The sequence below is a fragment of the Peromyscus californicus genome, unplaced genomic scaffold, assembly GCF_007827085.1.
Source record: "Peromyscus californicus insignis strain IS unplaced genomic scaffold, ASM782708v3 Scaffold_5__1_contigs__length_169319896, whole genome shotgun sequence".
Taxonomy (NCBI): Eukaryota; Metazoa; Chordata; class Mammalia; order Rodentia; family Cricetidae; genus Peromyscus; species Peromyscus californicus.
Window position 1 is genome coordinate 24,801,015 of NW_026294573.1, and position 26,104 is coordinate 24,827,118.

The 26,104-nt window shown below is 47.1% G+C and overlaps 1 protein-coding gene across 4 annotated transcripts in view; it reads left to right on the forward strand.

Annotated features, from left to right (window-relative positions):
- Nucleotides 1-26,104, forward strand: part of Tmem39b (transmembrane protein 39B) — a 43,031-nt gene that overhangs the window by 15,801 nt on the left and 1,126 nt on the right. The window contains exons 1-8 of one of the 4 annotated variants that reach the window (XM_052718759.1): nucleotides 3,597-3,732; nucleotides 6,895-7,021; nucleotides 7,519-7,738; nucleotides 8,322-8,405; nucleotides 8,706-8,860; nucleotides 17,848-18,187; nucleotides 20,428-20,615; nucleotides 24,987-25,107. In XM_052718759.1, coding sequence (XP_052574719.1) covers nucleotides 3,729-3,732; nucleotides 6,895-7,021; nucleotides 7,519-7,738; nucleotides 8,322-8,405; nucleotides 8,706-8,860; nucleotides 17,848-18,187; nucleotides 20,428-20,615; nucleotides 24,987-25,107 — 1,239 coding nt within the window. In that variant the 5' untranslated portion in view covers nucleotides 3,597-3,728. Of the gene's footprint in view, nucleotides 1-3,596; nucleotides 3,733-6,894; nucleotides 7,022-7,518; nucleotides 7,739-8,121; nucleotides 8,205-8,321; nucleotides 8,406-8,705; nucleotides 8,861-17,847; nucleotides 18,188-20,427; nucleotides 20,616-24,986; nucleotides 25,108-26,104 lie in introns of those variants that run through there. The other 3 variants (XM_052718757.1, XM_052718758.1, XM_052718760.1) reach the window with 3 other exon arrangements.

A 26,104-nucleotide genomic window follows, 5' to 3' on the forward strand; every position in this document is an offset into this window, starting at 1 on the left:
TCTAAATTTTCTTTACAGTAGACCAAATCAATTGGGAGCTGCGGTGGCTGCAGGTAACATTTCTTCAAAGCCTTCACTTTGATCAGTGATCACAAGGAGGGATGTCTCAAGTTTCTTTCTCTCTCTTTTTTTTTAAAGATTTATTTATTTATTTATGTGTGGGAGTGTTCTGTCTTCCTGTACATCTTCATGACAGAAGAGGGCATCAGATCCCACTGCAAATGGTTCTGAGCTACCATGTGGTTGCTGGGAATTGAACTCAGGACCTCTGGAAGAGCAACCAGTGCTCTTAACCACTGAGCCATCTCTCCAGTCCTCAAGTTTCTTTCTTGATAGTTATAACATATATACTATGAAAATATCTTATTTTACCTGACTTAGGTCACTAACTCCCCCTCCCCTCAACTCAAACCAGTCACTTTCCTGGAGTAGCAGGGATGTTGGAAAGCTTTGATTTGCCACTCATTTGCCCACTGGAACTGGAAGAAAATTGACTCGACCACAAATGGACAGAGTGAGGAAGACTAACTCCCCAAGGAGAATCGGTTTTCTTACTGGGAGAAGGAATGGATGTGGAGAAGGCAGATTCGTACAAAGTGGGTTGGAACTGAGTTTCCCTTGCTCTCCTACACTGAGTTGTATGTATGCCAAATAAATTCAGTAAATAGTTCCTGAGAATTCACTTCTGCAAGGTCTATCGTCTTCTACATTACAGATTCATAGACTTTTCCCTACCAATTCCACAGGCAGTTACCAAGTTCAAGTGACTGTTTCATCCCTATATGGTACAAGCACACTTTAAAACAAAAAACGGGGCCGAGCGGTGGTGGCGCACGCCTTTAATCCCAGCACTCGGGAGGCAGAGCCAGGCGGATCTCTGTGAGTTCGAGGCCAGCCTGGGCTACCAAGTGAGTTCCAGGACAGGCGCAAAGCTACACAGAGAAACCCTGTCTCGAAAAACCAAAAAAAAAAAAAAAAAAAAAACCAAAAAACAAAAAAAAAACAAACAAAAAACGGTAGTGCTAAAGATTAATCTCAGGGCCTTTTGTACAACAAACAGGCACTGGACCATTGAACAAAACCCCTGAGCGATAGCAAACCTATTAATCTCTCAGATGCCCAGTCTGACCCCTCTTGTGAAGTTTTCATACTATTCCTCTGCCTACCTCTGAACTTGGTGTAGTTCAATAATAAATTATTCTGCTTCCTCATTAAGGAGCAGCAAATTGTCATCTCTGTGTCCCCAGGATATAGCAGTAACTAAAAATGTTGCCAGGTGTCTCACCCACATTCCCAGATACAGTCTGGCTTCAGTGCATGCCTTGTGCTCACAGAGATCAGAGGACAGCATCAGAACCTCTAGAACTGGAGTACAGACAGTTGCGAGCTGCCATGTAGGTGCTGGGAATTGAGTCTGGATCCTCTTGAACAGCAAGTTGTGCTAACCAGTGATCTCTCTGGCTCCTTTCTTATTAAAGTTTGATTTTGTGAATATGTGTGACTAAGGTGTGTGTGTGAGTATATGCACATGAGTGCTGGTACCCTCACACCTGAGAAAGGATCTCCTGGCCTAGTTAGGGTTCTATTGCCATAATAAACACCATGAGCAAAAGTAATGTGAGCCAAGAGTTTATCTGAGCTTACAGTTGTAGTCCATTAAATAAGTCAGGGCAGGAACCTGGTGACAGGAACTGAAGCAGAGGCCATGGAGGAATAATTACTGGTTTGTTCCCCATGGCTTGATCAGCTTGCTTGCTTATACATCCCAGGATCACCTGCCCAGGGGTGATATCACCCATAGTGGGCTGGACCCTCCCACATCAATCACTGATCAAGAAAATGTCCCACATACTTGAGTATGAGCCAATCTGGTGGATGCAATTATCATTCCTTCCCTCGTTAGAGATGCCCCTGGCTTGTGTCAAGTTGACAAGTGTACACTGGGATGCTGGAGTTACTGGTTTTCTGTAAAAAGCAATATGCACTCTTAACCGCTGAGCCATCTCTTCATCCCCCTCCTTGTTACCCCCCCCCCCCCAGGTCCTCTGGAAGAGCAGCCAGTGTTCCTAACCACTGAGCCATCTCTCCAGCCCCCTTCTTGTTATCTCCCCCGCTCAAGGACTTCTGGAAGAGCAGCCAGTGTTCCTAACCGCTGAGCCAGCTCTCCAGCCCCTTGTTACTTCTTAAACAGGACAGACTGAGTGCCCTTGCACTGTCTAGAATCTTCCTCATCTCCCCGATACTTTACCATTTCACAGAAGCCGGCTTTGCCCATCGTATTGAAACTTGCACCCAACACTCTCCTTTCTTTTCTTCCTTTCTTCCTTTTTTCCTTTCTTCCAACACTCCCTTCCAACATACTACAGAATTTACTAACTTTATGTTTGCCTGCCCCCACAATTTAAGCTGTAGAAATCTATTAATATCTTTTAATTCGTTTGATTAATGTGTGCCAAGCACTGTGATAAGCAATGAAGTCACAAGATGATTATGATTGCTTTTGAGGCTGGGAATGTAGCTCAGTGGGAGAACACTTGCCTAGCATACCTGAGGTCCTAGCTTCAATCCCCATCACCCCCCACCCCCATAGATTGCAAGGGAAGAAATCACAGGAACAGTAGTAGTAGTTCCTTTATAGACTTCCTTCCTCTGTTAAGTGTTTGCCAAACATAATGATAGCTCACACTGATTAAAACAGGTACTACATAGATTATCTCAGTTAATCTTCAACACCTACGAAATAAATTGTGCCTGCATTAGGTTTGATTTCCAGCTCCGCATAAGCTTGTCATGGTGTGAGCAATAATTCCGACACTCTGAAGGAGGATGATCAGAAATTCAAGGTCATCCTCCCATCCATATCAAGTTCAAGGCCAGCCTGGGCTTCCAGAGGCCGGGTCTCAAAAACCAAAAGCAAAGGGCTGTTGAAATGGCTCGGCAAGTCAATGTTCTTACCACCAAGCCCGACGGCTTTAAGTTGATCTCGGGGTACCTACATGGTAGAAAAAGAGACTCCTGCAGGTTGTCCTCCAACCTCCACTACTGCGCGCAGTCCTTGAACGCCAGATTTTAAAATGTTGAAAAAAACCCAAACCCTAGTAGGTGATTATTATTGATACCCAAGAATGTAATTTCAAAGCTTGAAGATGGCAGGCACAGGCTCGAAACTAAGGTGGTGGCCGTGAAATGAACAGTGGAAGAAATGTAAGATGCTTAGAGCTTAGTTCGGGTTAGCCAGACGACGTAGAGTTTTGGAGGAAAAGGGAAGTGACTCCTAGGTTTTGACTGAGGTTGACCAAAGTGCAATAAAACGAGAGAGCAATGAAAGATCTGTTTGGGACGCGATGAATTTGAGGTGACTGTGTAGCTCAAGGGTAGAATTTCGGCATCGGCGGAAGGCCGCTCTGGTGTACTCCTCCAGCCTGAACAGAAACGGGGAGAAACACAGGAGGTGGGTCCGCGCCTCCAGAATCTCTTTATCAGCTGTTGCAGGAAAGGCGTGGGAAGGCTAGACAAAGAGCGCAAGCACAGCCTTTGATCAGACGGCCCCTTTAAGAAGCGCGTTCCCGGCTCCTAGCCCGCCTAGTATGCAAATTGAGCAGCTGGCGGGAGCGCGCGGCTGATACCCGGCCTGGGCTGCGGCGGTTAGTCCTCTCCCGGCCGCCGTCGGCTCCGACATATTGCCCGCAGGAGCTGCGGCGGCGAACGGAGAGCGCCGGGGGAAGGAGATGGGTGAGCAGAGCTGGCCGGGCTCGCCGGGGCCGCGGGATAGGGGAGGCTCGGCTGCTAACCGTCGCCCCACGCGGACCGGAGCCGCGGGGAGGGGGAAGGGAAGGGACGCGGCGCAGACGGGACCCCGCCCCTCCGGGGCTGAGGGGGCGGGCCACTGCGTGGTGGGTGGAGCTTCCAAAACAGAGAAGGCCCGGAGGGGCTTGGGCTTCGGTGGTGGTGGGGGGGGGGGGACGACACCCACTCCTGTCGGCTGGAAATGGGGGCAGGGTCCCCTGATGCGTGGGGTTGCGAACTAAGGGTACGGCTTCTGGTCTGTGGGCGCCAGTATGGCAGAGACCCTTCTTCACTATAGGGTTTTTAAAACACTGAGGGCCGTGGGACAGGAGGGAGACCTAGCCCACCACCAAGGGAGCCCATTCTGAGCCAAGCTTCTTGTCCAAGAGAGCTTTGACTGGCTTGTGGGCGCGGTCTTTGGGGTGACAGTTGTGTGTGGTCGGGGTTTCTGGGCTGAGGACTTTATGTGGGTGCAGAGCTTCTAAAAGAGAGTGGGCGTGGGCAGAGTTCCTGGGCTGTGTGGGGTTTTCCAAGCCAAATATAACAGTGTATGAACAAAGCTTCCGGTCTGGGGGCTTGGTGAGGTCAGAGCTTTGGACATGCACGTTTTGAAGATCTGTCAGAAAACCCTCCGAGCTTGGAAAGCCTGGGCACACTGTGTATGAATGGAGGCTACCGTGTCGCCATGAGGAAGGTGAACAGGTTGTAACTTCGATGAAGGGTTTTGGGAGCTAAGTGCAGGATGCTGCTTGGTATCTTAGGCTAGTCCACTAAGCTCAGGGATATAGCTTTGTAAAATCTTAAGTTTTGGATTCACAACCACGGCACTGTCCCAGAGGCCATCTTGATGTTAAGCTCAGGCCTTGGGTCCTTGAGTTAGTCCTGGAGGAAAAGCTTGTCTCAAAGCTGACTAGATTGTAAATTTTTGGAGACTCATATCCAGATGAAATGCAGCAAATACCAGAGCTGTGGAGCTCATGACTCAGAGCCTCCTACTTACTGTCTCTTGCATCCTGTAAACTCAGTTTACTCATCTGAAAATACTACCTCACCGGTCCTATTCACGTATCAATATATACCCCAGTGAACTGGAGTGAAGGAAACAACCCTGACAAAGACATGCACTGTCTGGTTGCACACGCCTGTAATCCTAGCACTTGGGAGGCTGAGGCAGGTGAATTGTGAGTTTAACACTGCCCTGTGCTACATACGTAGTGAGTTGCTTTAAAAAAAAATAATTTACTGACATTCCATTTTAGTGGAAGAGACAGTAAACATATTAACAAATAAGGTAATTTCAGAGGTACTGGAGAGATTGCAGTTTTGAGTGTTTGTTACTCCTGCAGACAGCCTAGGTTCAATTCCTAGCACCCACATTGTGACTCACAGCTCTCCCTAGTTCAGGCTCCAGGGATCTGAAGCCCTCTTCTGACTTCTGCACCCACCGGGCACACATGTGGTGCACATACATACATGCAGGCAAAATATTCATACACAGAAAATAAATTTTAGAAAAAATTTTTAAAAAAAGATAATTTTGGAACTGTGTAAAAAACTAAAAATAAGAAAAGAGAGTAATGAGGGCAGCTGTTTCATAATGGCAGTTAGGGGGATGGGATGAAGTGCTCCTTGCCAGTGTGAGGATCAGAGCTGGGTCCCCAGCACCTATCTGGCTGGGCAGGTGTGGCAACCCACCTGTAATCAATCTCAGCACTTGGGAGGCAAAAATGGATCCCTGGGGCAAACTGGTTAGTGAAATGATGAGCTCTGAGTTCAGCAAGAGACCCGGTCTTGCTACACAAAGTGGAGCACAATCAAAAAGACACTGATTGGGCAGTGGTAGTGAGCACCTTTGATCCCAGCACTCAGGAGGCGGAGGCAGCGGCAGGTGGATCTCTGTGAGTTCGAGGCCAGCCTGGTCTACAAAGTGAGTTCCAGGACAGCCAGGGCTACTCAGAGAAACCCTGTCTTGAAAAACCAAAAAACAAACAAACAAACAAAAAACCCAACAACAAAAACAAAACAAAATGAAAAAGATACTGGCTATAAATTTCTGGTCTTCAGACACACACACACACACACACACACACACACACACACACACACACAGGTACACATGCATGAGCACAAAATAATGTCAGTAAGGCTGCTGGTGAAGCTTAGTGGTGGAGCATGTGCTTAGCATGTTCAAAGCCCTGGCTTCCAAACATAGCATTTCAAAAAGAAGTGAATAAAAAAAAGATTGTGAAGAAAGCCTAGTGTGTAATGCAGTTGCCACTCAAGCACAAGGACCTGAGTTTGATCCCCAGAATCCATTTAAAAAGTTGAATATGGTGGCATAAGCTTGTAATCCTAGCACTGTAGAGACTGAGACCAGTGGATCCCTGGGGCTCACTGGCCAGCTTCTCTAACCTAATTGGTGAGTCCCCGGCCAATGAAAGGTCCTGGTTTTTGTTTTGTTTTTCAAGACAGAGTTTCTCTATGTAGCTTTGGAGCCTGTCCTGGAACTCACTCTGTAGACCAGGCTGGCTTCAAACTCACAGAGATCTGCCTGCCTCTGCCTCCCAAGTGCTGGGATTAAAGGCGTGCGCCACCACTGACCTGCTGACCTGAGTTCAATCCCTGGAACCCAACTCCCAAAAGTTACTTCTGACCTCTGTGTGCACGATGTGGTGTGCACTCTTTCTCACACATGGTAATACCAAGTGAAATGAAAGTGGGAAACCTCCACTAGAAGAAGAAAATAACTAGAAAAGGGCAGTCAGGAGGAGCTCACCAGACAGAGGTGCACTGAATACAAGGGAGGACTTACTGGGGAGAGAAGGGTCCTGATGGCTAGAGCACAGGGTGAGGACACAGGGCAGAGAATAGCAGCTGATAAAGTCTAGGCAGGATCTGCTCTATCTGCCCCTGTGAGGTTTGAAGAAGAAAATGAAATATATAAGCTCAAGGCTAGTCTCTTCAACACAGCAAGTTCCAGCCAGGAAAGCCAGGCTTCTAGAAATCAAAAATCAAACAGAAGAAAAGGAAGGAAAGAACAGAAGGAAGGAAGTGAAATAGCAGTTAACCAAGACAGCATTGCTGTCATCCTTGATGTATGCTCTGCAGGAGGACGAAGAGGGCCCAACAGGACATCTTACTGTCGAAATCCACTCTGTGAGCCAGGATCTTCAGGGGCCTCCGGTGGAGGCCATACTTCCAGTGCATCTGTGACCAGCGTCCGTTCCCGAACCAGGTGAGCTGCCTCTGCCTCTCTCTCATTCCTTCCTGTGGCAGTGCGCATGCCGGTGCCCTGACTGGATGTTAGGACGTACTATCCTATGTGCCAGGTGGAGTTAGAGGAGACTGAGCAGCTGCAAAAACCAGAGCAAGCTCTGAGGGTGTTCTCTTGGAGAGATCCCATGAGATTGGGCAGAGCAAGCCACAGCCCTTGGTTCCAGCTGGGTTCTACTCCTGATGGACTGATGGATGGCTTGCACAGGTTGCCATTGGCCTATGGACCTCCTTTTCCTAATCTGTAAAGCAAGCCTAATAATTCCCTCCTGGGAAGTGTGGGGAACCTGAATAAAGTCAGGAGAGGAAAGGCTCTTTTCTTGTGCTCCTTTTGTCTACCAAGCAAACCGAGGAGGACTGCATCCCTGTGAGCTGATGGAACCCCCAGTCCTGTGCTCCAGAAGCTTTTCCAGTCAGGTTCCCAGGGTAGCTCCTGACGTTACTGCTCTCCACCTCCAGGACCAGTTCTGGGACGGGCCTCTCCAGCCCTCCGCTGGCCACCCAGACAGTTGTACCTCTGCAGCACTGCAAGATCCCCGAGCTGCCGGTCCAGGCCAGCATTCTCTTTGAGCTCCAGCTCTTCTTCTGCCAGCTCATAGCCCTGTTCGTGCACTACATCAACATCTATAAGACAGTCTGGTGGTACCCACCCTCCCACCCACCCTCCCACACCTCCCTGGTAGGTGCTCAATCAGGGTCCCTGTGTGTGTGTGTGTGTGTGTGTGTGTGTGTGTGTGTGTGTGTTGCTTGATTTGAATTTAGCATAGCTTACCAAGCAACAGTATGTACCCACTATATACCTGGCTCCATACTGGGTATGATGGATGTAGAGGGAACAGAATTGATGGTTCTTAACTATTTCTAGTGTGCTTAGGACTATACTGGGCCTTGTAAGGATAGCAGAGTTGATCTGACGCAGACTGGATCCTAAGGCCTGTCTGAGAGATGAGTCATGGGAATGTATGAATGTTCCAGGGGTGGAAGGAACTCTGGACAGAAGAGGAGGTTCAGGGACATGGGTGTTAGAGCAAAAGTGCTCACACGCCACTCTCTTATCCCCAGGGACTGTCCCACTTCCCTTCTCTGGGTCCTGTTCTCCTCCTCTAGGTAATTTCCTGGCCTGAGTCAGCTGGAGGCCAATGAAGGTCAGAGAATGGGGACAGTCTCTGTGGAAAGGACTGGGCAGAGGGAGGTAATGGGTATAAGAAAAGCCTGTGTATGGCGAAGGGACCCTTTTGACCCCCAGGCCTCTGCCCTGACAGAACTTCCACCTGATCGACTTCAACTTGCTGATGGTGACCACCATTGTTCTGGGCCGCCGCTTCATTGGGTCCATCGTGAAGGAGGTGATTGGGTCCTAGAGGCTGGCCAGGGACTTTGGGACTCCCTTTATCCCCTGGGTTACCAGGAAGACAACACCTAACCCTTAGCCCTAAGGCATTTCCTTTGAGCTCCTTGTGGACTTAATGAACATTAATTGACTCTCCCAGTCCACTGGGCTCAGAAAGACTGACCATATTGGGCTCTTCCCAGCGTGCTGTGCACCTTTCCCTGGGTGGCATTATAGGCCATGTTTGGTGGGGTTTGGGCATAGCTCCTGTGACCTCCATCCAAGGCCCTGTCCTGTCGTATCTCCCCCGACGCAGGCTTCTCAGAGGGGGAAGGTCTCCCTCTTTCGCTCCATCCTGCTGTTCCTCACCCGCTTCACCGTTCTCACGGCAACAGGCTGGAGTCTGTGCCGGTCCCTCATCCACCTCTTCAGGACCTACTCCTTCCTGAACCTCCTGTTCCTCTGCTATCCGTGAGTACCCCTCACCTCAGCCCTCGGTGCCTAGCACCAGACGCTTGAGTCTGTCCTTTGTATGGCTGGGTTATCAGGCCTCTGTACCTGGAAGACTCACAGGCAGGCAGCAACAGTAACCAGCGTCTGGTGACATCTCCTGAGAGCAGGGTGGTTAGCCTTTTTTTTTTTTCTTTTTTTCAGAAGAAATTGAAGTGGTGTAAGCTACTCCATCTCTACTGTTGAGAGGTTGGAGTGGGATTCAGCTCTAATGAATACCCAGGGGAACATTTACAAATGGGAATGATGGGGCTGCTTTGTCTCTGTCTTCCTTTCCTTTCTCTATGGTTTTTATTGGTTTTGTTTTTGTTTTTTGTTTTTCCTTTCTTTTTGTTTTTTTGAGTTCCTATTCTCTCTGTATCGCTCCCCTCCCCCTCCCCTTTCACCTCTCTCCCTCCCCTTCAGTGTTTATGAAATGTCTTGAGGCTGCTCCATGTCTTTGTTTACACGTCTCTGAGTGTCTGTGTGTGAAACATGCCTGTGTGTATACGTGTCTGCACATGCACATGCCTGTTCGTCTCAGTCTCTGCTTAGCTCACTAGCCTGCCCCACCACAAACTCGGTTGTTCAAGATGGAGAGATGGTGGCCGGGAAGAGCCCAGAACTGCCCTTTTTCAGCCCTGAATCAAAGAGTCTCCTGGCTTCCTGGGCATTGACAGTTACTTCCTAACCTTATCATTTCTGGTCCATGGACTTACTCAGAATGGGCCAGTTCTGGCTCTTGGAAAGCTTTAGAGTTGGATCCTCCACTTCCCTACCCTGCAGAACTAAGAACATGCTGGTGTGGGTGCCCTGTCACACCTGCTTATAAGTAGGGTTTTTGTAAGTTTAAAAGGTATTTATCAGCACTCAGGAGGCAGAGGCAGGCGGATCTCTGTGAGTTCAAGGCCAGCCTGGGCTACAGAGTGAGTTCCAGGAAAGGTGCCAAAGGTACACAGAGAAACCCTGTCTCGAAAAACCAAAAAAAAAAAAAAAAAAAAAAAAAAAAAAGGTATTTATCAGCCAGGTGGTGGTGGTGCATGACATTAATCCCAGCATTTGGGAGGTAGAGGCAGGTGGATCTCTGTAACTTCAAGGCCAGCCTGGTCTACAGAGCGAGTTCCAGGGCAGCCAAGTGTAGACAGATTATTCTTTTTTTTTTTTTTTTTAAAGATTTATTTATTTATTTATTTATTATGTCCACAGAAGAGGGTGCCAGATCTCATTACAGATGGTTGTGAGCCACCATGTGGGTGCTGGGAATTGAACTCAGGACCTCTGCAAGAGCAGTCGGTGCTCTTAACCTCTGAGCCATCTCTCCAGCCCTCGACAGATTATTCTTAGGGCTGCCAGCTCACAAAAAAAGTTACACAGAGACTTATTAACTATAAAAGCTCAACCTAATAGCTTAGGCTTGTTCCATTAGCTCTGATAACTTAAATTAACTCATTTCTATTCATCTACATGTTGCCATGTGAGTCGTGGCTTTTACCTCTCCTCTGTGTACAGCTGGTGACTCTTCCTTTCTTCTTCCCAGAGCTCTCTGTCCAGAAGTCCCACCTATACCTCCTGCCTATCTATTAGCCATTTAGCTTTTTATTAAACCAATTGCAGTGACTGTCTTCACACAGTGTAAAGGAATATTCGACAGTAGCCAGGGCTCTACAGAGAAACCTTGTCTGGGGGCAGGGGAAGTAAAACAAAAATACATACATATATATATGCACACATACATGCACACATATATAAACCTTTATGTGTATGAGTGTTTGGACCTCATGTACATATGTGCATGAAGAGCCTTTGGAGGCAAGAAGGTGGTGTCAGATCCCTGGGCATTGGAGTTATGACAGTTATGAACTGCCATGTAGGTGCTAGAAACTGAACCCAAGTCCTCTGCGAAGAGTAACAAGTGTTCTTAACCACTGAGCTATCACCCCAGACCCCAAAAGAGAGGTTTTTATATCCTAGCCTGGCCTTGAATTTGATATGTAGCCAAGGCTAACCTTGAGGCTAACCCTCCTCCCTCCACCTCAGGAGTACTGAATTACAGGTTTTTGCCATTGCACCCCTATATATGTGGTGCTGGGGACCATGACCCAGAACTTCCTGTATGCTAGGCAGGCACTCCATTACTTCTAGATTTTAATTATGTGACTGACACCTGTCTTTTTTTTTTTTTTTTGTTCTTTTGAGACAGGGTTTCTCTGTGTAGTTTTGGTGCCTGTCCTGGATCTTGCTCTGTAGCCCAGGCTGGCCTCGAACTCACAGAGATCCACCTACCTATGCCTCTCGAGTGCTGGGATTAAAGGTGTACGCCACCACTGCTGGCAACGCCTGTCTTTTAAAAGGCTTTTTTGTGCTGGGTGGGAGTGGTACATGGCTTTAATCCCAGTGGAGGCAGAGGCAGATGGATCTCTGTGAGTTCGAGGCTAGCCTAGTCTACAAAGCAAGTTCCAGGACAGATGGGACTGTTACACAGAGAAACCCTGTCTTGAAAAACCAAAAAAAAAAAAAGCTTTTTTTTTCTTAGTTTTTTGTTGTTGTTGTTTTTTTTTTTTTTGGTTTTTTGAGACAGGGTTTCTCTGTGTAGCTTTGCGCCTTTCCTGGAACTCACTCTGTAGACCAGGCTGGCTTCGAACTCACAGAGATCCACCTGCCTCTGCCTCCCGAGTGCTGGGATTAAAGGCGTCTGCTGCCAACCCCCGGCCGTTTATTTAGTTTTATGGTACTAGAAATGAACCCTAAGAGCTTGTGTATTTCAAACAAGCACTCTACAGCTGAGCTACATCCCTGGCTGTCTTCAGGAGCAGTATTGTTTGTTTATTTGGACAGAATTTCATGTAGTCCACGCTGGGTCCAACTCACTGTATAGCTGAGGGTGACCTTGAACTCTTGATGCTCTTACCTCTACCTCCTGAGTGCTGGGGTTACCAGTGTGTGCCACCATGCCCATTGCTAGACTTTTTAAAAAATGTTCATATCATACTACATGTGATGTTATATAACTGATGGTTTTGGTCAGCAGGTGGGGTTCAGCTTTGCCTAGTTCCTTTTATTTCTTTTCTTCTTTCCTTGAAGCATTCCTGTGTTGGGTTAACGTATTATGGATAGGTGAATTTATGGGATATGAAGATAATACCTTTAGTGGATATCTGAGTTGTTACACACTTTGGCTTACTGGGATTTTTAAATAACCGTATAACTTAGATATTTTTTCATGACAATAGATATAAGAATAGCCTCATACTATGCATTTCATGGTATATACTTTTGTTTGTTTGTTTTTTCCAGACAGAGTTTCTCTGTGTAGCCCTCCCTGTCCTGCTACTCGCTATGTAGACCAGGCTGGCCTTGAACTCAGCGATCTGCCTGCCTCTGTCTCCCAAGTGCTGGGATTAAAGATGTGTGTGCAACCACTACCGTCCAGCTTACTTTTTTTTCAGTCGTATTTTATTAGCTGAATGTAAAGGTTCATGCCTTTAATCCTAGCATGCTAGAGGCAGAGGAAGGTGGATTTCTGTGAATCTGAGACCAGCCTGTCTATATATTGAGGACCAGACCAGTAACAGCTATACAGTAAAACCCTGTTTCATTTCTTCCTTCCTTCCTCCTTTCTTTTTACTTATTTTGGTTTTTCCAGATGGTGTTTTCTCTCTTGTAACCCAGCAGCCCTGGAACTCAACTCTGTAGACCAGGCTGGCCTTGAACTCAGAGATTCACCTGACTCTGCTTCCTGAGTGCTGGGACTAAAGGTGTGCACCACCACCTCCTGGCAGGAGAGACCCTGTTTCTTAAAAAAGAAAAAAAAAAAAAAAGGATTCTGTCTCTTTGCCTGTGGAGAGTGGTATATATGTGCTGCAGTGTACAGTGCCTGCCAGAGGATATGTTGCAAGAGTTGGTTCTCTCCTTTTGCTGTGTGGGTTCCTGGGACCAAACTCGGGGGATCAGACTTCACGGCAAGTGCTTTGGTGCTGAGCCACCTCGGCATTGCCCTGGCATTTTCACAGTTTGGTTTGTGTGTACTTACAGTGTGAGAGTCTGTCTTTTCCTTATAACAAGTTTCCTTTATAACACATTTCTGTTCACCTTCAGTATTACTGCACAACAGATTCCTAGTGATTAGAACCACTGCACAAAGAGCATTTTCTCTACATTTGTTACAAATTTTAACAAACTGGGCCAGTGAGATGCTCAGTGAGTAAAGGTGTTCCCCGACACCCTGGGATCCACATGGTGTAAGGAGAGCACCAGCTCCTTCAGGTCGTCCTCTGGCTTGCACAGGGATGCTATGTATGGCATGCCTCCCTCCCCACTCACCCCTACTTCTAGTAAATAAGTTAATATAATAAAAAAGATACTACAACCTCCCATCCCTTCATTCAGGTTTCTAGTTCCATGCTATAAAATAAATAGGGTTTCTCTATGTAGCCCTGGGTGTCCTGGAACTCACTCTGTAAACCAGGCTGGCCTTGAACCCACAGAGCTCCATCTGCCTCTGCCTCCAGAGTGTTGAGGCTAAAGATCTACACCACCACAACCTGGCAAAACAAGTTTCTTAGCTGGGAGTCATGACATATTCCTATAATCCCTCTGCTCAGGAGGCAGGAGAGTCGAGAATTCAAGGTTTTTACCAGCTACATAGCAGAGTTGAAGTTAGCTTGGGCTACATGACACCGTGTGTGTGTGTGTGTGTGTGTGTGTGTGTGTGTGTGTGTGTGTGTGTGTGTGTGTGTGTGTGTGTGTGTGTGTATGTGTATGTGTGTGTGTCTCCGTGTCCGTCCTCTCCCTCCCTGCAAAAAAAAAAGGTAGGTATAATGATACATGCCTTTACCCAGCACTTGGGAGACAGGCAGATCTCTGAGTTTGAGGCCAGCCTTATCTACATAGTTCAAGGACAGCCAAAGCTACATAATGAGACTTTGTCTTAAAAAGTGGGGGTGTGGGCTGGAGAGATGGTTCAGCAGTTAAGAACACTGACTGTTCTTCCCAAGGACTTGGGTTCAATTCCTAGCACTCACATAGCAGTTCACAATTGTCTGTAACTCCAGTTCTAAGACACCAGACACCCTCACAGGCAGAACACCAAGGCACAAAAAATAAAAGTAAATAATTAAAAACAAAACAAACAAAAAAAAAACACCAGGTAATGGTGGTGCCCACTTTAAAAAAAAAAAAAAAAAAAGATTTATTTATTATGTATACCGTGTTCAGCCTGCATGTATGCCTGCAGGCCAGAAGAGGGCACAAGATCTTGTTATAGATGGTTGTGAGCTACCATGTGGGTGCTGGGAATTGAACTCAGGACCTTTGGAAGAGAGCAGCCAGTGCTCTCAACCTCTGAGCCATCTCTCCAGCTTTTTTTTTTTTTTTTTTTAAAGATTTATTTATTATATATACAGTGTTCTGCCTACATGTATGTCTGCAAGCCAGAAGAGGGCACCAGATCTCATTACAGATGCTTGTGAGCCACCATGTGGTTGCTAGAAATTGAACTCAGGACCTCTGGAAGAGCAGTCAGTACTCTTAACCACTGAGCCATCTCTCCAGCCCTGGTGCCCACTTTTAATCCCAGCACTCAGGAGGCAGAGGCAGGCAGATCTCTGTGAGTTCAGTGCAGCCTGGTCTACAGAATGAGTTCTGGGACAGCCAGGCCTACATAGAAAGACCGTATCTATCTCAAAAAAAGAAAACCAACAAACAAACAAATCTCTTTTACTTACAGTTTTATGTATTTTTTAGTTTGATGCTTTATTTATTTATTTGAGGTAGAGTCTCACAGTATAACCCTAGCTAGCTCAGAACTCATTGTGTATCCCAAGCTGGCATCAAACTCAAAATGCTCCACTTGCCTCTCTGATGGGACTAAAGGCATGTTCCTCCATGTTTTACTACATAAATTATTATATCTATACCTTTGATTATTACTTAAAACTTTTTTTTTTTTTTTTTTTTTTTTTTTTTTTTTTTTTTTGGTTTTTTGAGACAGGGTTTCTCTGTGTAGCTTTGCGCCTTTTCCTGGAACTCACTTGGTAGCCCAGGCTGGCCTCGAACTCACAGAGATCTGCCTGTCTCTGCCTCCCGAGTGCTGGGATTAAAGGCGTGCGCCACCACCGCCCGGAAAACTTTTATTTAGTAATTTTATAATTAGCTAATGCATTCATATAATTAAAGTTGGGGTTTTTTGTTTGTTTGTTTGTTTTTGTTTTTCGAGACAGGGTTTCTCTGTATAGCCCTGGCTGTCCTGGAACTCACTCTGTAGACCAGGCTGGCCTCAAATTCACAGAAATCTACTTGCCTCTGCCTCCTGGGTGCTGAGATTAAAGGTGTGTGCAACCACCACCTGGCTTGGTTTTTTTGTTGTTGTTTTTGTTTGTTTTTAATGTTTGGGTTTTGGGGGATGGGGGTTTGAGGATTGAGACCGGGTCTCCCTATGTAGCCAATTAAGAGCTCTGGCTGCTCTTCCAGAGGCCCTGGGTTCCATTCTCAGCATTCTCATGATGCCTGACTACTCAGCTTCAGTTGAGGATCCAAGCGCCCTCTTCTGGCATCCTCAGGCACTGCATGTGTATGGTGCAGAAGACTCAAAAAATAAAAGTAAATATTTTTTTAAGTCAAAAGATGTAAAAGCATAAACTGCAAAAGTCCACCCCTGACTGCTGCTGCCTCCCAGCCATCTTTTTTCCCTTCCAAGGAGTAATCACTGTTTCTGGTTCCTATGTCCCCTGGATAGGTGATTAACACCACGCACAGCATCCCAGCACGTGTGCTCTGATTCCCTACAGTGGTAGATAGATGTCGCTCCCCACTTCTCCACTGTTCCCAGTGTTTGATAGCTTCCCCCATCCAGTTGGTTATCTTTGTCACTGATAAATATATTTTGCTCTGTGGTACAACCTTTTCTTTTCTTTTTTTTTTAACGTGCATTGGTGTTTGCCATGGGTGTTGGATCCCCTGGAATCGGAGTTACAGACAGTTGTAAGCTGCCATGTGATGCTGGGAATTGAACCCGGGTCCTCTACAAGAGCAGTTAGTGCTCTTAACCGATGAGCCATCTCTCTAGCCCCTGTGGTACAACTCATGTCTAGCATGTGCAAAAACATGATTTCCATGTCAAGGCATTGCAAAACAATGTCTTTTAGTCCATCAACAATAGCGTTTTGAATCAGAATATTGGGAACCCTTTGAGGCCGGAGAGATGACTCAGTGATTCATAGCACATATTCCTCTTCTTGAGGACAGGAGTTCGGTTCCCAGCACCCATGTGTGTGGCTGAAAATGTAACTCCAGCTCCAGGGGACACAATTCCCTTTTCCTGGCTGGGAGTACCTGCAGGCACACATGCACATATTCACATACACACACAGTGTGCATATAATTAAATTGTTTTAAGGAAGAAATATTAGAAATCTACCCATCCCCTGTTAGTTTCTTCTTCTTACTGCCTGGCAACTGTAGTCATTCATGTTGTCAAGGTTGATACTGGCATTCTCTTATGTAACCACACTTAAGCTAATTATAAAAGTGAAGCCCCACTAAATAGTGTAGTTTTAGTAAGTATACAAAATCACCATTCATTGTTGTAGCTCCTGAGTCATGGTTTTGGGCCTCATGAAAAGTGTTAGGGTCAGTAGTTTCTAATTCTATCCCTTTCTTAAGGTCATGCCGTATTTTAGTGTGCTTCATATTTAAATAATAACATCCTTAAATGAAGTTTGTAGTTGCCTTTTTTCTTGTTGACAAAAGAAAAGATGGCTCGTCATCATATCCTCATATTTATCCAGTCCCTCATGCATGCTGCCTGTTACCTGGAGTCCATTTACACCCCCACCAGATGTCCCACTGTAGGACCTCCATCCTCCTGCTCCAGAACGGAGTGGCTGCTCTGTAGGCTTGCTGTATAGCTCAGCCTGGGGCTTTTCTTGCTGCCCTCCTGAGTTGTGTGCTCTCTTAGATCCCATACCTTATTTCTCCCCATTTTTTTTTTTTTTTTATTTTTTGAGACAGGGTTTCTCTGTGTAGCTTTGTACCTTTCCTGGAACTCACTCTGTAGCCCAGTCTGGCCTTGAACTCACAGAGATCTGCCTGCCTCTGCCTCCCAAGTGCTGGGATTAAAGGCACACGATGCCTGCTCCCATATTATGTTTTTAATTGATTGGAGGTGGGTTATTTTGTTTGTTTTGGGTTGGGTTTTTTTTTTCCTTTTTTTTTTTTAATTTTTTTGAGACAGGGTTTTTCTGTATAGTTTTGGTGCCTGTTCTGGCTCTTGCTCTGCAGCCCAGGCTGGCCTTGAACTCACAAAGATCCGCCTGGCTCTGCCTCCCAAGTGCTGGGATTAAAGGCGTGCGCCACCGCTGCCTGGCTGTTTTGTTTTTCTTAGTTTATTTGGTCTAAAGCTTGGCTCTCTTTCTTCCTTACAAATCATGTAACCTTTGAGAACTTACTCCACTGCTCTGATCCACAGCCTCCTTGAGAAGAGGATGAAACCATAGCACCTAATGCCTGTTATTCTGTTACATGTAGAATACTTAGCCTGAGCCAGGCGGTGGTGGCGCACACCTTTAATCACAGCACTTGGGAGGTTCTGTGAGTTCGAGGCCAGCCTGGTTTACAGAGTTCCAGGACAGCCAGGGCTATACAGAGAAACTCTTGTGCTCAGTGAGTGTGGGTTGCCATGGTGATTATTAGTTATCACCATGCAGGAAAGAACTTACTTCCTACTGTATCCTCAGTTCCAGGATGTACTTGATACTAAGACATGTTTTTGAACCATTGACTTGGATGGAAAGATGGAGGGCTAGGAGAATGAGTAAATTTTCCTCTCAGAGTGTCCAGGAGGGAAAAGCAGAGTCATCCTGCCCCGTGTGCCCCCTCTCCCCGCCCCCTATGTCCCCCTACCTCCCCATCCCCGGTTAAGGGTCAGGATCCTGACCCTTCGATAAGACTGGCCTCACCACTGTCTTCCACAGCAGGTTTGGGATGTACATTCCGTTCCTGCAGCTGAACTACGATCTTCGCAAGACAAACCTCTTCAGCCATGTGGCTTCCATGGGGCCCCGAGAGGCAGTCAGTGGCCTGGCAAGGAGTCGGGACTACTTGCTGACACTTCGGGAGACTTGGAAGCAGCATACAAGACAGCTGTATGGCCCAGAAGCCATGCCCACTCATGCCTGCTGCCTGTCACCCAGCCTCATTCGCAATGAAGTAGAGTTCCTCAAAATGGACTTCAATTGGCGCATGAAGGAAGTGCTTGTCAGCTCCATGCTGAGTGCCTATTATGTGGCCTTTGTACCTGTTTGGTTTGTCAAGGTACATAGCTCAACGCAAAGTGGTTTCCTGCCCTCCCCCAGCCCTTCTGTTTATATAAGTAACTCCTCTGGGTTTTGTTATTTGTTTTCTAGGAGTGTGTGTGTGTGCTCATGGGAGAGTATGGTTGTGCGTGTGTATGTGTACATGTAGGTGGAAGCCAGAGATTGTTATTGGGTGTCTTCCTCAGTTGCTCTCCACCTGATTTCTTGAGATGGTCTGTCGTTGATTGAGCTGGACACAGAGGTCTTCCTGTCTTGCCTCCCCAGTGCTAGATGTACGGCTGCCAACCACCAAACCCAGCGTTTTCATAGGCTCTGAGGACTCGAACTCGGGTCCTCGTGCTTGTGCACCAGGCACTTTACCTACTGAGTCATCTCCCCAGCCTCATCTCTGCCAGTTTTGATTGGATTTCTCCTCTGGAGATCTGGAATAAAAAGAACAAGGTTCCTGAAAGGCAGTCACCTATCCAAGAACTCCTGACCAATGGAAGAGTCTTCATAGGTCAGTGGCTGCTTTGGCACAGGTCCCTGAGTGTCCTGTTTTGCCACTGAATAAAGAAAGCAGGAGATTGGGCAGGAGAGATGGCTCAGCAGTTAAGAGCACAGGATCTCCTGCAGAGGACCAGGATTCAATTCCCAGCAACCTCATGGTGCTTCACAGTTATTCTTTTGTTCTGTTGTTTGTTTGTTTTTGTTTTTTGAGGCAGGATCTCTCTGTGTAACAGCCCTGGTTGTCCAGGAACTCATCTGTAGACCAGGCTCTCCTCGAACTCACAGAGATCATCCTGCCTCTGCCTCCAGAGTACTGGGATTAAAGGTGTGAGCCACCACCGCCCCGAGGTGCCTTACAATTGTAACTTCAGTTCCAGGGTTTCTGCCAGCCTCTTCTGGCCTCTGCAGATACTGCTGCATGTGGTATATGTACTTACATGCTGGCAGAATACTCTACACATAAAGAAATCTGGAAAGAAAAAGAAAGAAACCAGGAGTCATCAGATCTGAGTGACCTTAAAAGTGTGCTCTCTATTCAGCCTCTTCTGGGAAGGGACCTCCTCAGCTGTAAAGGACTTGAACCCTTGCTCCATGATGTACTTTGTGCCCAGGGACACCCCCCCTCCCCCCCACCCCCCCTCCCGTGTGTGTGTGTGTGTGTGTGTGTGTGTGTGTGTGTGTGTGTGTGTAAGTCAATGGATAGCTTGTGGGAGCTGCTTCTCCCCTTCCACAATCTGGCTCCTGGAGATTGAACTCAAGTTGTCGGTTCTGGAAGCAGGTGCCTTTATCTCCTGAACCAGCTCTCTGGCCCCAGGATAAACTTTAAAGATTGGAGGTTGAAGCTGGGTGGTGGTGTTGCATACCTTTAATCCCAGCACTTGAGAGGCAGAGGCAGGCGGATCTCTGAGTTCAAGGCCAGCCTGGTCTATACAGCTAGTTCTAGGACAGCCAGAGATATACAGAGAAATCTTGTCTGGAAAAACCAAACCAAAAAAAAAAAAAAAAATGGAGGTTTAAAGCTGGTCTCTTTAGGTACTGTGTGCATGTGGTACACAGACATACATGCATCACATAAGATAATTTTTTTCTTTAATTTAGTGTGTGTGGGTGTTTTTGCCTACATGTATAGGTCTAGGCACCACTTGTGCGCCTGGTGCCCTAAGAGGCCAGAAGAGGACATTAGATTCCCTGGAACTGGAGTTAGAGATAGTAGTGAGTCATCATGTGGGTCTGGGAATTGAACCTAGGTCCTCTGGAAGAACAGCAGCCAGTGCTCTTAACTATTGAGACACATCTATGACCTCAAATGAAATATTTTTTTTCAATTGGGTGTTTAGAGTACTCTGTCTGCAGAGAACTTTGATATATATAAAATCTCTCTAATGTCTGGGTTGGTGGTAGTTCCCCTTACCCTCATCTGACTAGTGAGGAAAGGAAAGTATGGACGAGTTCAATTATTTGCCAGAAGCCAAAGTTATAGTTAGTTAATGTGCAGCAGACCCAAGATTGATCCACTCTGGATCCCTGATCATGCTCTGACCCCGAGTCGGTGGCAGTGGAGCAATATTCCATCATAGGAAACTGGTGGATGTAGGAGCTAAGCTGCCCTCCTGAGGTGTGTAATTGTTGGTGTGGGCCATCCTGAAATCTCCACGGTACTGCCCTGCCTTCTAGGTAGGCTCAGGGAAGGGAGCGGGAGTGAGGCCATTATGGATATCCTGAGACTGACCCACCTCCTGCTCTCCCCAGAACACACACTACTATGACAAGCGTTGGTCCTGCGAGCTCTTCCTGCTGGTATCCATCAGCACCTCAGTAATCCTCATGCAGCACCTGCTGCCTGCTAGCTACTGTGACCTGCTGCACAAAGCTGCTGCCCATCTGGGCTGCTGGCAGAAGGTGGACCCAGCCCTTTGCTCCAACGTGCTGCAGCACCCGTGAGTTGCCCCACCCTACTCTGCTCAACAACCCCAGTTCCCCCGTCAGGCTATGGAGTCACTTGCCATCTCCTCATTAACTCGATCAGTTGGCCAGAAAATAGTTCCAAAGCCTGTCTTATACATTAGGACTTGTGTCCAGTGGGGCTCTAGATAGACCTGTTCTTTGTTCTTGGGGAGCTTGCAGGTGTGCTGGACATGGGAGGGGCACAGGTGATAACGCACGGACCCACTGACCTTCCCATTCACTCTCTCATTTATCCACTTATTCACTGGCTTACCGCTCATGCAGGCAGTCATCCTTCACTCCTGATCCCTTACTCCCTCAACCATTACATGGCCTGCTCCTCCAGTGCTCGTTCACACACATACGCCTTCCCAGGCCTGGGGCTCTGTATCAGGCAGAGGAGTTTGCTCTTTGACCTATAAGCTGAGGGAAGCTATGTGTTCTTTTCAAAACCTCCATCAGGACAAGATGCAGTTCTCTGTTAGCTGGTGGTAAATCCTATGCAGGGAGGAGAGCCACAGAGGTGAGACAGCAGACAAAATCTTTTTTTTGTTGTTGTTTTTTGTTTTTTCGAGACAGGGTTTCTCTGTGTAGTTTTGGTGCCTGTCCTGGATCTCACACTGTAGACTAGGCTAGGCTTGAACTCACAGAGATCGCCTGGCTCTGCCTCCCAAGTGCTGGGATTAAAGGCGTGCACCACCACCGCCCGGCAACAGACGAAATCTTTAACAAGTTCACAGACTGATGGGGGAAGATAGCCACATCAAAATTAGTTAAGGCCGGGGCGGTGGTGGCACATGCCTTTAATCCAGCACTCGGGAGGCAGAGCCAAGTGGATCTCTGTGAGTTCAAGGCCAGCCTGGGCTACCAAGGGAGTTCCAGGAAAGGCGCAAAGCAACACAGAGAAACCCTGTCTTGAAAAACCAAAAAAAAAAAAAAAAAAAAATTAGTTAAGACAAGGGAGAAAAAGGCCCAGCTGTTCCCAGAGCAGAAGTGTGCGTCCCCCAGCACAGGAGCCCTGGAGTGCTGAGCTAACCTTCCTTCAGCCTCCTCGTCCTTCACTGGTGCCTAATACTTGCACAGCCCTTCCGCTGAGACCCTGTCCTGACTATGTAATCATTTCTCACTGAAGGTTCTCATACCTGAGTCTGAAGCCACCCAGGAGGAGGCCATCAGGATTGCTTTTGTAGAGGGAGGCCAACTAGAGTGGAATCAAAATAGAGAGCTCAGAGGTGCCCTTGTATTGGTGTTCCTGTCAATCAGGGCCCTTTTCCGAGAAAAGCGACCTTACTGAATTCACCACAAGAAAGCTTGGCTTAACCTCTTGTGCTGGAGAATAGAAAGAGAGAATGCAGCCCACACCTTTAATCCAGCACTCGGGAGGCAGAGGCAGTCGGATCTCTGTGAGTTCAAGGCCAGCCTGGGCTACAGAGCCAATTACAGGACAGCCAAGACTACATAGAGAAACCCTGTTTCGAGAAACCAAATAGATAGATAGACAGACAGATAGATAAATAGATAAATAAACCATCGTACAAATGGTATTAGAGGCTGTCGTACACCTTTAGTCCTAGTACCTGGGAGGCAGAGACAGAGGCAGATAAGACTCTCTGCGTTTGAGGCCAGCCTGGTCTACAGAGTGAGTTCCAGGCCAACCAGGGCTACAAAGAGAAATTCTGTCTTGAAAAACCAAAAGAAGAAAAAAGAAAGAAAGCAAGCATGCTGCCTGTCTGTATCTCACCCCAGTGCTGGACTAAGATCAAGACCCTTTGCACAGCTTCCAGGCTGATTGGCTCGGGCTGATGAGCCCTCTCTTTTCTCTCCTACATCCTAACACACATCTCGCCTCTAGCCAGACAAACCTCTGGGCTCTCATATGCTTTATGCACTTCCACATCCTAACACACCTCGCCTCTAGCCAGGCCAAACCTCTGGGCTCTCATAGGCTTTATGCACTTCCACATCCAGCCTTTCCCCTGGTGTATCTTTTGCTTGGAATGTTCTTTCTGTTCCCTCTCATTTCCTGACTACCTAGACCATCCAGGTGCCTCTTCTGTAAAGGACCTCTCCTTTCAGTGCCCCACACCACACTCCCTTCACTTGCTGCTTTCTGTTCCTTTGTCTCCTGCTGCTCATTCCAGGGCTGAGAGCCTCTAGAAACCATGGCTCTTGCCCATGTAGCAAGCATGCACCTCTCTCCTCTCTCCCATCACAGTGCCTGGAGAGGGTTTGTGGGGTTTGGTTTTTTAAATTATTTAGGTTGATTTATTTTAATTTATGGATATGAGTGTTTTGCCTTTACACCTGGTGACTACAGAGGTCAGAAGAGGGTGTCGGATTCCCTGGAACTGAATTACAGATGGTTGTGAGCCACCATGTAGATGCTGGGAATTTAATCCAGGTCCTCTGCGAGAGCAACCAGTACTCATAACTACTGATCATTGCTCTAGCCCTGTCTTTTTTTTTCTTTTTCTTTTCTTTTCTTTTTTTTCCCTTGAGACAGGGTTTCTCTGTGTAACAATTCTAGCTGTCCTGGAACTCGATCTTTAGGCCAGGCTGGCCTCGAACTCACAGAGATCCACCTGTCTGCCTCCCCAGTGCTGAGATTAAAGGTGTGTCACCACCTCCTGGCCTATTTTTTTTAAAGGTAAAATTTACATAGAGTGAAATATACTATACAAATTACAAATTCTGAGCCGGGCGGTGGTGGTGCACGCCTTTAATCCCAGCACTTGGGAGGCAGAGGCAGGCGGATCTCTGTGAGTTCGAGGCCAGCCTGGTCTCCAAAGCGAGTTTCAGGAAAGGCGCAAAGCTACATATAGAAACCCTGTCTCGAAAAACAAAACAAAACAAAAACAAACAAATTACAAATTCTACAGATCTTGGAGGTGGCTTTTTTTATTTATTTTTTGTTTGTTTGTTTGGTTTTGGTTTTTTGAGATAGGATTTTCTGTGTAGCCCTGGCTTTCCTGGAACTCACTATATAGACCAGATCTGCCTGCCTCTGCCTCCCGAGTGCTGGGATTAAAGGGGTGCACCACCATGCCCAGCTCTTTTAGTTTTGACAAAGGCATGACCATTCATGTAACCTACCTTCATCAAGGTCTAGAACATTTCTAGCTCCATAGAAAATATCTTCATGGTTCTTCCCAGTAAACCTTTCCCAACACACACACACATATACCTGTACCTACCTTTTTCTCACCATAGGTTAGATTTTCCTGTTCTAGAACCTTATATAAATGAAATTGTACATAAAATTTAGTTTGCCTCTTTTAGAACTTTATATAAATAAAATCATAAGTAGACACTCCTGTTTGATTGGGTTTTTTGGTTTGGTTTGTTTTTTGATTTTTCGAGACAAGGTTTCTCTGTTGTAGCCCTGGCTGTCTTGGTACTCTGTAGACCAGGCTGGCCTTGAACCCAGTGATTGACCTGCCTCTGCCTCCCAAGTGGTGGGATTAAAGGTGTGCGCCACCACCAAGTAGTCACTCCTGTGTCCAGCTTCTTTCATTCAGTGTTATGTCTTGTGACCTGTGTTTTTAAGTGAATGAATCAGTGAGGCAAGAATCTAGTTTACAGGAGAGCTGCTGATAGCTGTAGTTCTGTTTCTGGTCCAGGACCATTGAGGTCCTTGGAGTCTCACGGGACTTTGGAAGGAAACTCCCTGCTCTTGTTTGGCTTCTCAATGCCAGCTTTTGTGGCATGCTCTGAGGCATGAAGTAGATGCTGTCTACTTCCTACAGGAATGATACAGACTAGGAAACAAATAAATGGCAAACATTAGGAAATGTACATCAGTAAGTGGCAAGAGCTTCGAGGAACAATAAGAGATACTCAGGTCTGTAAAGAGTTTGAGAAAGGCTTTCTGGGAGATCTTAGGTTTTCAAAGATAAGACAGACCCTTTCAGGACAAGGCATCTGGAAGACCCGTCTGTTTGGAGGGAGTGACTTATGCAGGGATATGAGCAGTGCAGTGGAAGTCGAGGGATGCTGCATAGGATCTCAAGAGCCCGTGTCAAATCCATGCGATACTGCAAAGCCTTCAGCACGTTTGTAAACAGAGCAGTCACATTTATCCCTGCTCCACCTAGGTAGCTGTGATGGCCCCTCAGGAGGAGGTTAGTTACAATGAGGCGAATGGAAAGGGAAAAGGTTTTCCTTCATAATCCCTCAGCCCTAGACGTCTCTGCAGTGAATTGCTTATGGTTGTTCCCCCATTTTATAGAGGAGGCAGCTGAGACCCAGAAAAGGAGTCACAGTATCAGAGTGACAGACATGAAGTAGAACCCTAATGACCACCTGTGCCTGACCCTCTAGTACCCATTTGCATGGACAAAATGTACTCTTGGGCTTGCCTCCAGGTGGACTGAGGAGTGCATGTGGCCACAGGGTGTGCTGGTGAAACACAGCAAGAATGTCTACAAAGCAGTGGGCCACTACAACGTGGCCATCCCCTCTGATGTCTCCCACTTCCGGTTCCACGTGAGTGTTCTTTTCTGGGCAGGAGGATGGGGCCTGATCCTCAAGGCAGGGAGTGGGTGGGCTTAGCAGGATGATGATGGTTGGCCTCACTGTATCCAAAGCCCAGTGCACAGATGCAGTCCCAGGATGTCCACACAGATGAGCATCGCTGTAGCCCCTTGCTTGCAGATCTGTCAGAGCACTGGACAGAGGGAGAGGTGATGACACAAGGAAAGAAAGGGTTCTGCAGGTCCTGGTGGCTCAGGCTTTAAACGTAGCTCTGAGAGAGAGACAGACAGACAGACAGACAGACAGACAGACACTGACAGACGAGACAGAAAGATCTTAGCATTGGAAATAATCCCGATGATTCCATGCTGTGTTCCATGCATTCTTAATTCAAGAGTGCCTTATTGAGAAACTTGGGAACTCATGCAAATGTCCCGAGTCAGCATAGGGAAACGGCTTGCTTGCCCTGACTCAGCAAGGCTGCTGGCCTCCAATCCCCTTTTCCAACAGAGACTTCATGGCACTCCTCTGTTTGAAGGAGCTAGAACCCCTTACTTCCTAGTAACCCCTGCTGGAGCTGGGGGACCCTATGGAGCCAGGGCACTGAGGGTCACGGTTTGGGAGACTGTTTGGGCAGTTGTCTGCATTTCTCAGAGAAGAGTCTTGCTCTTAGACTCACTGCCCAGGCCTGCGCCCAGCATCCTGGGCCCTTCAGTTCCCCCACCCTCTGCTACAAGTTCTTTTCCTTGCAGACTGAGATCCCTAGACATTGGTGCTCTTGAACTTGGTGGAAATTTGTTTTTTCTTGACTTCTACATTCTGTTTTCCTTCAAGACACCTTGTAAGACTGAGAAGTATTCCTGTGACCCTCCACTTGCAGTCTAGGTAGAAATGCTCCAGAGGAAGCAGTAGGTACTGTAGTACATACTCAGGCTTTCCATGCTGATGAGACAAGATGTGCTGAGCTAAAGTCTGGCATATATAAAGCCTGGGTTCCAACCCTAGCACT